The sequence below is a fragment of the Marmota flaviventris genome, chromosome 15 (genome assembly GCF_047511675.1).
Source record: "Marmota flaviventris isolate mMarFla1 chromosome 15, mMarFla1.hap1, whole genome shotgun sequence".
Lineage (NCBI taxonomy): Eukaryota > Metazoa > Chordata > Mammalia > Rodentia > Sciuridae > Marmota > Marmota flaviventris.
In genome coordinates, this window is record NC_092512.1 from 9329228 (window position 1) to 9340747 (window position 11520).

General features: G+C 39.8%; 1 protein-coding gene across 10 annotated transcripts in view; it reads right to left on the minus strand.

Moving 5' to 3' along the window:
- The window catches only part of Phf20l1 (PHD finger protein 20 like 1), a 71462-nt gene extending 67031 nt beyond the window's left edge, over positions 1–4431 (minus strand). For 7 of the 10 annotated variants that reach the window (XM_027950360.3, XM_071602109.1, XM_027950351.3 and 4 more), the window contains exons 1-2: positions 4175–4431; positions 1976–2095 (exon numbers count right to left, since the gene is read on the minus strand). In XM_027950360.3, the coding sequence (XP_027806161.2) occupies positions 1976–2058 (83 nt within the window). In that variant the 5' untranslated portion in view covers positions 2059–2095; positions 4175–4431. Of the gene's footprint in view, positions 1–1975; positions 2096–4174 lie in introns of those variants that run through there. The other 3 variants (XM_071602105.1, XM_071602108.1, XM_071602110.1) reach the window with 3 other exon arrangements.
- Positions 4432–11520: the final 7089 nt, after the last annotated feature.

An 11520-nucleotide genomic window follows, 5' to 3' on the forward strand; every position in this document is an offset into this window, starting at 1 on the left:
GAAATTTCTTGGTGAGAAGCTACAACTTTCATTTGTTCTTTGAAATTCCAAATCATCTAGAAACCCAGAACACTAAAAAATATATTTAGGCATAGTTTTAAAAATAGTTCTTTTTTTATAGTCCTTATCTTTCAACTACTGAATCATAAATTTTAACAGCTGTTGGTTTATAAAACATATCACCAGCAGAAATAAGTTTCTCACCAATACAAAAGTTATGTTCATCTCTCTGAAAACTACTGAAAAAACTAACGAACTACATGCTTCTTCAACAATGGAAGCAAGCTCAGTTACAACTCTGTAGGTTGAGAAACCTAAGAGAATATATTAATGTAAATTAACTAGTTAATACCAAAGTCAGTAACTTAAAAACTTAAAATTAACATCAAAATCAAAAAATAAGTATTATTTCTATACTCATTTTATGACAGAGATTCAATAGTGTGCTTCACAGTATACAGCTCCTTTGGCCAAATGAGAGCCAAAAAATCCAATTACTGCCTAAACTGCTATCATCTGTTGCACAGTCTCAGGCAATATTTCTCAATCAGGAGCATTTCATCGCCTCCCCTTCTCCACCATCCCTCACTGGTGGACATTTGACAATATCTAAAGATACTTTATTGTCACTAATAGGAGAGATTTACTGCCTGGTTCCCAGATGTTTTCGAAGCCCTCCAGAGAACAATTATGTAAACTATCCACCTGATAAGAGTTACGAGACCTCTAGAAAGAACCTCGAGATGCCACTGAGGAAAAGGGGTGTAATAACAATGCCTGTCAACCTCAGATGTTGCAGTGTCAACAGTCCTAAAGCAGAGCCCAAGATCAAGGCCATTAAACTGAGGGTCAGGGAAATGCTGGGGTCTAAGGTCAGATATTAAAGAGACAGAAACCCTTGACTAAAGTCAAATATTACGACTGAACAAATTTTTGTCTGTCATTGCCAACTCAGGAAATTGACTTAGTGCAAATCAATCAAAAGCAAATGTGTAACATGCCTACTATGAAGTTGTAGTGAAAGAAAATGTCAAAATGTCTGGTAAATAACACCCTGGAGTTGCTAAATCACTAGACTCCTCACCAAAATAAACAGGCTTCAAGAAGAACAAAGGCAACCCAACTCTAGCAAGGGGACTTCTGTAATGGTTCTCTCAAGTTGAGGCTTGAAAATGCAACCAAGAGGACCTCTACCATGAGCAAGGGCTAGCTAGCCTGAATAAGGATCACATTCCTGAGGAGGAGGGGAATTACCTTTATATCTGCTAGAGCCCAGTGACCCTACATGTTGTTTCCCATCCTTCTTTTGCAGGTGGTGGTTTTATACCTGTTTATGCGCTTTTCTGACATCATGTATAAAGGATATATTAGGGAGGGTTAAATTTACCACATACAGCAGATGGCCAAACAAGAGAAGAAAGCAGTGTATGGGAGGAGTGCCCATCTAGTTTGGGAGATAGTAACAACTTGTTCTAGGTTCTGCCCTTCAGGAAAGGAGAAGGTTAAGTGCAATTTTGGTTTTAGGTGGGATGGTGAAGAGTGGAGATATTTCTGAAAGTGTATACTATGAAAAAAATACTGTGCTAACTATTAATACACTCAGTAGTATGAAAGTCCACCTCTGATACAGGACAAGAAAACAGACCTATCGAAATTTATCTAAAACTTGGGAAGCTTATTATCTGAATTAATTTCCTCTTAACCTCTCTCAACATAACTTATGTTAAGTATACTAAGTACCAATACACTCTGTACAACCCATGTTGTAGATAATTATTTTCAGTTCTCAAACACCTAAAACAATTACATGAAATAATTGACTAAAGTTTTTAAATGCTAAAACTGGAAACTAAAAACCAATGCACATGTATTTAAACTGTGATTATAATAATGCTTCTGCTACTACCAGAAGAGTTAACAGTAATGTGAAGCTATAGATATTGTGCTTAAAGTCAAAGTTCTACATTTTCCATACCATTTTTGTAAGTAGTCCAGTGCCTCCAAACGAGCACCAATCTCAAAAGTGATTCCAGGACGATTTGGGGGCTTTTTACTCATCTTGAGATCCTATTCTTCAGTATTTTCTTTTCACTACCTCAAGAGGAAAAAAAGAAAGTTAGATTCCAATGCATAAAATGCACAGGAAATATAGTGTAATGGAACAAAATTAAACAATTTTTAAAACAATACATGAGATGTTAAAATACTTCCTAATTTTTTTTTTTTAATTTGAATGAAGATTACCAACATCTCTAGGTAAAGTACTATGTAACTTAGAGGCACTCCTGATAGGGAATTAAGCAAAAGGACATAGGAAGATAACTAGTTAAAAAAAGAATAAAGAGATGTGCCATTAAAACTTACTAATGGTTAAAATGCTTTAAATTTTAATTTGAAAATGTCCAAGAAAATACCCCAAAAATGATTTCCTATTTTGAAAAATTAAGAAAGCCGAGTGCTCTGAATAATTTTTTAAATTCTTAAGAAAACAAATTAAGTTTTTCATTAATTTCACGAAATATTTGAGTGCTTTATAATGCAAAACATTGGAAACACACAAAGACAAAGAAGACAGTAGACACAGTCCTTGGCCAATGAGGATTTTGATTAATTCCTCTTGTGACTGGGATGTTTCATTACCTATAAAGCCCTACCTTGGCAGCAGATTCAATTTAAGAGTCACAACTGAAATTTTTCTTATACTTCATATTTAATAAGGAATAATGTTGGGGATTTTAACTGTGAAAATTTACTTCTACTCTATTTCTATTTCAATATACAGCACCCACACTGATGTTAAAAATGGTAGTGATGTCAAACAAAAAACTACAAAAAGTACATACATACTTCCCTCAAGATGATTCACAGGGAGACTATTTAAACTAAAACTATTAAACTTTTGGCCACCTAGCACACTTGGGATGTCCTCCTTTTTCACTAATGAGTATATAAGGACTATGAACTTGTTTTGAGATAATCTAATCAAAATCTAATAGATAATCAGGAAGTCTATTATTACTGGAGAATGAGACAGATATCTAAACAATTTTTTATATTTGTTATTTCTAATGATTATGGTGACTACAGTTTTTAAAAAAGTGGGTTTTTTTTTTGTGGGGGGGGTTTGTTTGTTTACACTGGATTGGTCACAATTTCAAAAGACAAAAAGCATAATAGCAAACATAAAATTCCAATTATCCCTTCTTCTCACAAAGAATCTGACAGGGAAGGAGGAAAAAATAGTATGACTACCAGCTCCAAAAATTGTGAAATAAAATTTAATAGTCATGGTTTGGGGGTAGCTGGAGACATCCTCTTGGTACGGCCTGAGCAAACATTAGGCCATTGAAAAGTTAACAGGAATCATGGCCAGACTGGGGTTATGGAACGCATGTAGGAATATTTTTAATAAAAGTTTTGTTGGTGTGCAACACATAAGGCAGTTACTTAAATGTCTGTGTAGAAATCGAATCAGAATTTTTGCTGTTCTTCACAGGAAGAACTCAGTAAGGGATGGTTAGGCAGTTACACTAACATTTTCTAGGATCAAACTTAGAGCCCATAATAATAATACCCAGTGACACTTAGGAATGAGGCACCAGAAAAGGCAAGGTTTCATTTTCTTGTGGAAAGACAGAAGGATGAAGAGAGATTTTAATCAAGTTACTTTTACAAAATAAGTCAATCTATTGGAGGAGAAAACTTGAGGCAAAAAGAGAGAAGGCAGGACACGAAGAGGAATAAAAACAGGGAGGAAAGCGAAAAAAGAATAGCAAAAAAAATGGAAGGACAGTGGAAGCTATGGGAGATGACAAGTGGAGGGGAAGAGAAAATGGGTAAGACAGACACCAAGCAAGTGCAGCGATGGTCAGAGAATGCCGGAGGGGCCACAGGAGGTGGGAGGTGAAGCTGGACGCAGAGCGGGTGGCAGAAGGGCAGGAAAGGCTGGGCAGGCTGGCCCCAAGCCCAGCAGCCTCCAGGTTTGACAGCCGCCGGCCCTCGGCAGGGGGAAGGAAGGGAGGGGAGAGGGAGCGGCGGCGCCCAGACAATAGGGCCGGCGAGCTGTGGCGAGCGCGGCGGGCTGGGAGCCGGCCGGAGGGCGACACGGCGCGGGGGCGTCCCGGGCGGCCGGGCGGGGGCCGGGTGGCCTCCAGGCCCCGCCGCCGCCTCTTACCGACTCGGCCTCCTCTCCGCACAGCAGCCGGGCCGTCCGGGGCCGAGCCGGGGCACGAGCAGGGCGGCCAGCCCGGGCCTCCGCCTCCGCCCAGGCAGCGGCCGGGGAGGGAGCAGACGTGGGGCGAGCGGGGACGGCAGCGCCGGGTCGGCCCGAGGTAGCGCGGGAGGGAGCTGGGTCCGCGCCCTCAAGCCCGCTCAGGGTCCGCTGCCATCGCCTCCGCCTCCACCTCCGCCGCCGCCGGCCAGCCCTGACGCGACGCGGGGCCCGGCGACGTCAGCCGCCCGCGACGCACCGGAAACGGGCCCGGTCGCGCCACGTGACCCACGAGGGTTGGGCTAGGACGGCGCCGCCGATTGGAGGGCCGCCCTGGAAGGCGGGGCTTGGAGGCGGTTGGAGGTGGCTCGCGGGCGGGCCCCAGACATCAAGGAGGGAACAGGAGCTCTAGACGCCCATTGGCGGTTGTGAAGGGTTGGACCTTTGAGTTTTGAGGATGAAGCCCGAGGATTGTTATTGTTATTCCCCAAGCCCCTCTCCCTCGCACCTTGGGCAAACTTCTATAAATGCACTGCACACTTTATTAGGTATCCATTCCATTCCACATTAAGAATAGAGCAAATGGTCGCCCCTACAGAGCTAGAAGTGTGAACCCTACTGAATGCATACTTCCTGGCAGACACTGTGCTGTCAGTCTATCGCATGACAATCACAACTGCACAAGTGTCATCCTTTTCACAGTCTAGGAGATTTCCTAAAGTGCCACAAACATATTACTAAGTGAAGAAAGTGTTGTGCATGCGCGGGCAGGTGGAGCACCCGTGGTTACACTGATGGAACTCTTGCCAAGGCTACACAGCTAACGATGCCAGAACTATGCCCCTAAGTCGGCTTTAAGTGCAGGAGACAATGTCCCTGCTATAGGATAATGTCCCTGCCATAAAGAGATCCTACAAGTGGTCACAAAGCAATATTGTCTTTAAACATCTTTTTTTCTCTTTACACTGCACCACACTGGCTCTCAAGTTTTCTAAGTGCATCATTGCATACAAATGACACTTATATTTATTTTGCTTCACTGTGGATTTAAAATAGTAAAGTAACTCTTTAAGCTTCAATTATAGTAAATTTGGTAAATTAAGCAACCAAATTCATATTCATCCTTTTATTCAACATTCACTCATTCATCACCTACTGTGTTGCTAATAGCTACTGAGCTACACTGAGCGTGGTGATACATAGAAAAGATATAAATAAACAGTATCTAGTGGATGTTGGTCTTACATCTGTACTCTTTTCCATGTTTGAGAATTTTCCCACATGATTTCATTAGATCAATGCATCAAATATTCCTAAAATATTCCTTTATATGCATAACACCCTCCTTAGCATTATGTGTGGCCTTTTGGTTTGCTATAAAATAACATTAGAAGTAATCTTTATTATTGCAATGTTGAAAGCCAGTTCACCAAGCTCTCAGTACCTAGTACAGTTTAAAAACAGTATTTGAGATGATTGCTGCTCTAGCAACCCAGACAGATTATTATGATAAGCTCAGGACCCACTGATAATCTACACCCGGTATGCAATATAAAGAAATAAGTATTTATTTAAAAATAGATATTTACTTTTTGGGGATTGCTTGTTACACAGCATGACCTTACCAAAACTGATAGTCTCACCCCCTTATGAATCATGGAGGCAGGATTAATCTCCCACTAAATAAGATGCAAGTGTCAGAAACTCATGTTCTCAATCTCCCTTGCAGCTTAAGTTCTGGCTTCAGCTATGTTGATTAAACTCTCCTACTGAGGTCTTTGTTTCAAAAGTTGCTAATGATGCTCAAAATAAGGACAAATTTTCTCCAGCATCAGTGACAATACCAGCAATCAAGTTTCTGGTTCTCAATGTAGAGCTAAACCTTGCTGAACCCTGGAAGAACACCTGCTGAAACATAAGCTACTGAGAAAAAAAATGAATGTTATTATATAATGACTAAAAATTTGAGTGCCATTTAAATAAGTATCATTTAAATACACAAAGGATAACATATCCTATTCACTGTCCACTACTTGTTGAGAATCCACCTATCCGCAACTAAAGAGAAAATTTTTCTATTTTAATGAGAACTTTAGTCCTTCTGATAATGCAACTTAAAAGAACAAAAATGCAAATGAGGTCTTACGTTAATAAGTGGCTTGAGTGGATTATATAAACTAGTGTTTCTCTATGGAATTAATATCATCCTCTAGAGGACCCACTGGAAAAGTAGGGGAGGTTGTTATATGATTGGGGTACAGCGCTGCTATTTAGTGAGGAGGAGCCAGGGCTGCCAGACCTCCTGAAATGCACAATGCAGTCTGACACCTTGAAGAATTGCCCCATGTCATGCAGAACTTTTGAATTTTGGTTCAGACATTCATATGGGTGAACAAAACGGTTTATAATTATGCCTAGAACTGAGTTTCACATATAAGCCCAAAGTATTTTTGAAAATTTTTAATCTACATTGCAAGTATATAATACAAGGGAAGATTGTACCGTTTTCCTAAACATTATTAATAGTTTATTCCATTTTAAGAAGTCACGTTCCCAGTCCATAAGCCACACTTAGTATTTGAGGCACTGCTAGGATGCACCTGTATCAATCTGTGTTTGTAGCTGTTACATTCAGGGTGTATCTATCTAAATTTAGGTGTAAGCACTTGACTACTTCTTATATCTCTTCCTAAGTCAAGGCTGAATTTTATGTATTGAAATATTATATTATGAATAATTTCCATTGTATTAGCAATGTTATATTGATATTTTCTGTCAATATTAGCATTGTTATATTGATATTTTAAAACGTGTGTGTAGTTTTTCATTTTCAATGAATTTAATTTAGAAAAGTAGAGAAGAACTGGGCACAGTGGCAGTGGAGCACAACTGTAATCCCAGCAGCTGGGGAGGCTGAGGCCAGTAGTACAAAGCCAACTTCAGCAAAAGCGAGGCTCCAAGCGACTCAGTGAGGCCCTGTCTCCAAATTAAAAATATATATATACAAAATAGGGCTGGGGATATTGGTCAGTGGTCGAGTGCTCCTGAGACCAATCCCCAGTACCCCCCCCCAAAAAAAGTAGAGAGGGTATTAGATAATATTAATTCTGAGGGGGGGGCTTTAATCTGATAAAAATGACAAAATCCTTATATAGGAAGTCATTCCCTCTTTGGGCCATATGGAGTCTGAGGTCAGGATCGGGACAGGGATACAGAAGAGAGGCAATGTGATAATGACTCCTGAGCCATATAGTGGAGCTGGGTATCATTACCCTCTCCTCTCTTTCACACAGACACCCTTCTTACAGATGGTTGATGCTAGCCATCAGTCACTCAGTCTCCAAATATAGAAAGAAAGAACTTACAGCTGTGTTTCAGCAGAACCAAACAAGAAGTGGGCAAATTATCTTGAAACAACAGTCGTTAGGCAGAAATCATGGCTCTAAATTCCTCCAACATTAAAAATACAAATGTGGAACCATAAAACTTCCTGGAATAGTTAACAACTATATTTCTATTTTAAGGGAGGAAAAAAGTTACTACTATACCAGATAATCTGAGTTACATATAAAACACAGGAATGGTGCTTTTGGGTGTTTATTTAATATTTTTAATTAACATCAATAAAGACAAAACAACTCAAAGATTGTTTGCTTTTTTATTTTTTAAATTCACTAGTTTAGCGGAAACAGACATGCTACAATAGACACCTCAGGCATGTCTCACCATTCTAGAAATTTTAAAAAATCTTTGAAAATGGTATTAACATTATTTTCTTCACCTGACAAATAAAGCTCACTTATCTTGCCTCTCTGTCACCATATCCCTTTATTAATTGACTGGAGAAATGATGGTTGTTCCAAAATTATTCACTGATATTGGGACCTCCAAGCCAAGGAGGAAAGGACAGGGGCATCGTCTTTCGCCAAGTTCATAGAGCATTTTCCACACTTCCAAAGTATTTCTCACTATTACTTGCTACAGGTTTATATGCCATGTTCTTAGAACAAGCCAATGCTAAGAATGCTGAGACATTTCAGATGACATTATACATATATATGTAAGTTTATGTTTACTATAAGTTCATATGCTATTCAGAAACCACCTGTGCTTCTAAGATATTAAAGACTTTTAGATTTGGAAGAAATGATTTCACTGGGCAGTCCCAGACAAACAGCAACATGTGACCATACCACATAGAACAGGAAGAAATAATAATGAGAAATAAGTCAAGCGTTCCTTAAACAGAAAAGCATTGTATGTGGAATCTACTCCTGATTCCTTATGGATTTACCCCCTTTACAATACATGGACAAATGATGGGCTCTTCACTTTCAGCTGTTATATTGAAACTTGGCACCTACTCTAATTTTTGTTGTTCTCTGATATCACTTTTACTGAGCCTATCAGTATTTTCAAGCTTTGGCCCACCAATCATCTGCATTAAACTTACTTGGGTTGTTCATTAAAATGCAAGTTATTGAGAACTAATTTGTATTTCAGTTTTGGGGACTGTGTTTTAACAAGTCACCATAAATGATTCTTATGTATACAAGTTTCAGACCTGCAGGTTGGTAAGATTCACCTTGTAAAATTTAATGAAAATAGGCTTCAGAATAACCCAAATTTATTCATTGGGGAAATTAATAAGAGATAGAAGATGAGTTTTTCTTCTGGGTCCATTTGATTCAAGGATCAAATTATAACATGTTTCACTCTGTTTCGTAGGAATTAATTTGATTCTGGGTGACAGCGTCAGATTTGCCAGTGTAACATTTTATTTTAATGAACGTAGGAACAGGTCTTAGAAGTCACTCTCTCACTGGCCTAAATTAAGTTCAGTGCCCAATCCTGACCCAAGAAGGTGGCCATGGAATTGACTTGTACTGATGATTTAGCTTAGACCTGGGTCCATTTCCCCATCAAGCAGATGAGAGTGGAGACTAGCCCAAAACTCATGGACTGAGAGATGGGACTGAATATGTGCTTTAAAGCAAAATTGGGATGCTGCTACTTGAAAGAAAATGAAAGTTGGGTGACAAAAATAATAACTGGTACAAATGGCTTATACTGATTATAATTCCAAATTACAATTTGCTATCCAATAAATTGCAAAATTAAAAAAATAATAATTAAATGAGAGGCAAATCTCTGGAGAAACTGAGCTACTATTCATATTCCTGACCTCTTTGGTGTTGGCTTTTAGAGGCAGTCTCTCCAAAACAGAAACACTGCCGGGATTGTTAACACCGCTGGAGCAGGGGTGAGCAGAAGAATGTACCAGCTATACAAATTAACAGTAACCAACACTGAGTCTCTTAGTGGTCATTGCTTTCCTTGAGTACAGAGATGGCACCCTCAAAGGCAGCAGACAGCATGCATAGATGCATTCGCATAATATTCACACGTTTGTTTAATTACTTAGTGTCTTCCTTGGGCTGCTTTATCCAAAATTCAATAGACTAGGTGGCTTAACCAAGAGAAATGTATTTCTAACCATTCTTGAGGCCAGGGAGTTCAAGATCAAAATGCCCATCCATTTGGTTCCTGGAACTCTCTTCCTGATTTGCAGCTGGACACTTTCCCACAGTATCCATTGTGAGACCACGATGAAGAGAGATCTCTTTTATGTCTTCTAAAGGCACTAATCTCATTCATGAGGGCTCTACCTTCACGATCAAATACCATCATATGAGGACTGGATCTTCAATATATGAATTTAGGGTGATGCAAACATTCAGTTCATAGCACTCTACAAATTTTTATTTAATTCTTACCTATTGCTGGAAATTCATATTCATGAAGAAAAATAAAACTAGGTACCCATATGAAGGTGACCTGTGTGATAGAAACCACAAAATCCAGTATGAACCTAAAGACAAACCTGTTTGAAGTAGAGCTCCTAATGGAATAGATTCATTCCGACTCAATAAGTCAGGGAAGAAGACATAAGGAAGAAGTGTTGGGACAATGCTTTGAAGGAGAAGTGAGCTTCAAAGGAGGGTTCTCTGCAGACTCTGTGACTAATGACGCCTCATTTTTGATAATTGTGATTCAAGTGCTGACAAAAAAATATGATTATACTTCCATTTCTTCCCATGAGCATTATCTACAATGTGCCAAGTACACTAGGGTTCAAAGAACATAATGATGAATATGCTAAATTCCTGATCTTAAGGCATTTAACAGAGTAGTTCAGTAGCCCAGCATGCAAAGAGGTAATTTGGATACAGTATGTCTTAGCATTGGGGCAACACGCAGGGTCACTTGCAACTGGCCATTTGCAATTTATCTCAGTACCAATAAAACAAAACAAAAACAGCATCTCCAAGGTAACTGCTAGATACTCAGAACAGTTTGCTTCTGGGGGAAGGTGGGGGAGCAGGGGTAGAGAATTTGTCAGCACAAGCCTCACCCCGCAGTCCAGTCTGCCTTAGTAGAAATTCTGAGGCAGCACACTCTGTGGTCAGGTATTGTATTACTTCCTCCTTTGCATTTTTGCAAAACGTTCAACAAAGCCAGTTTCTCCAGGATGAGTGTAAACACCCTTTGGTTTTCTTTTTTTCTTTCTCTTTTTTTCAACTATAAATGTCTTGAAGATCATAGGAAACTGCAAATTTGAAGGAAGTCCATCCATTAACTTGTGTCTTGCTACTGTTTGCTTCTCCCCCCCCCCTTTTTTTTTAAAAAAAAAAGCAACTGAAAATATAAAACACATCAGAGTTAGAGATTTGGAATAAGACTGAGAATTTTATGTTAGACTGTGGGAGGCCATCCTCGCTCGTGATTTGAGTTACCTCCCTGGCTGGACGAGACGCGTTTAGGCACAGCCATGTCAGAGCTTTTCCCCACCCTTCTCCAGGTCTGAGGGTTTATCAGAACAGAGACATTTCTGGCCACTACCCCGAAGACCCAATCATCTCTCCTGACCCAATGTCCAGGGAGTGGACTTTTATTGGGGAACAAAATATTCTGGGGGAAAATCCCATCCAATAAAGATTAAGAGGAGCAGCATCCCAAGGTCAGGGGAGACAACTGGATCTTTGGGGTAGTGGCCAGACACGCCTCTGCTCGGACAAACCCTCAGACCTGGAGAAGGGTGGGGAAAGCTCTGACACAGTTGTGCGTAAGGGCCTCTAGTTCAGCCAGGGAGGTAACTCAAATCACGTGCGAGGATGGCCTCTCACATTAGACCTGACACTTTATCACTATGTTTGGGATACTTCTCTGATTCACTTTTCCTTATGTGTAAACAAAAATTATAAAACTTATTCCTTTTAGCTATAATGAGGATTAACTTGGGTAGAACA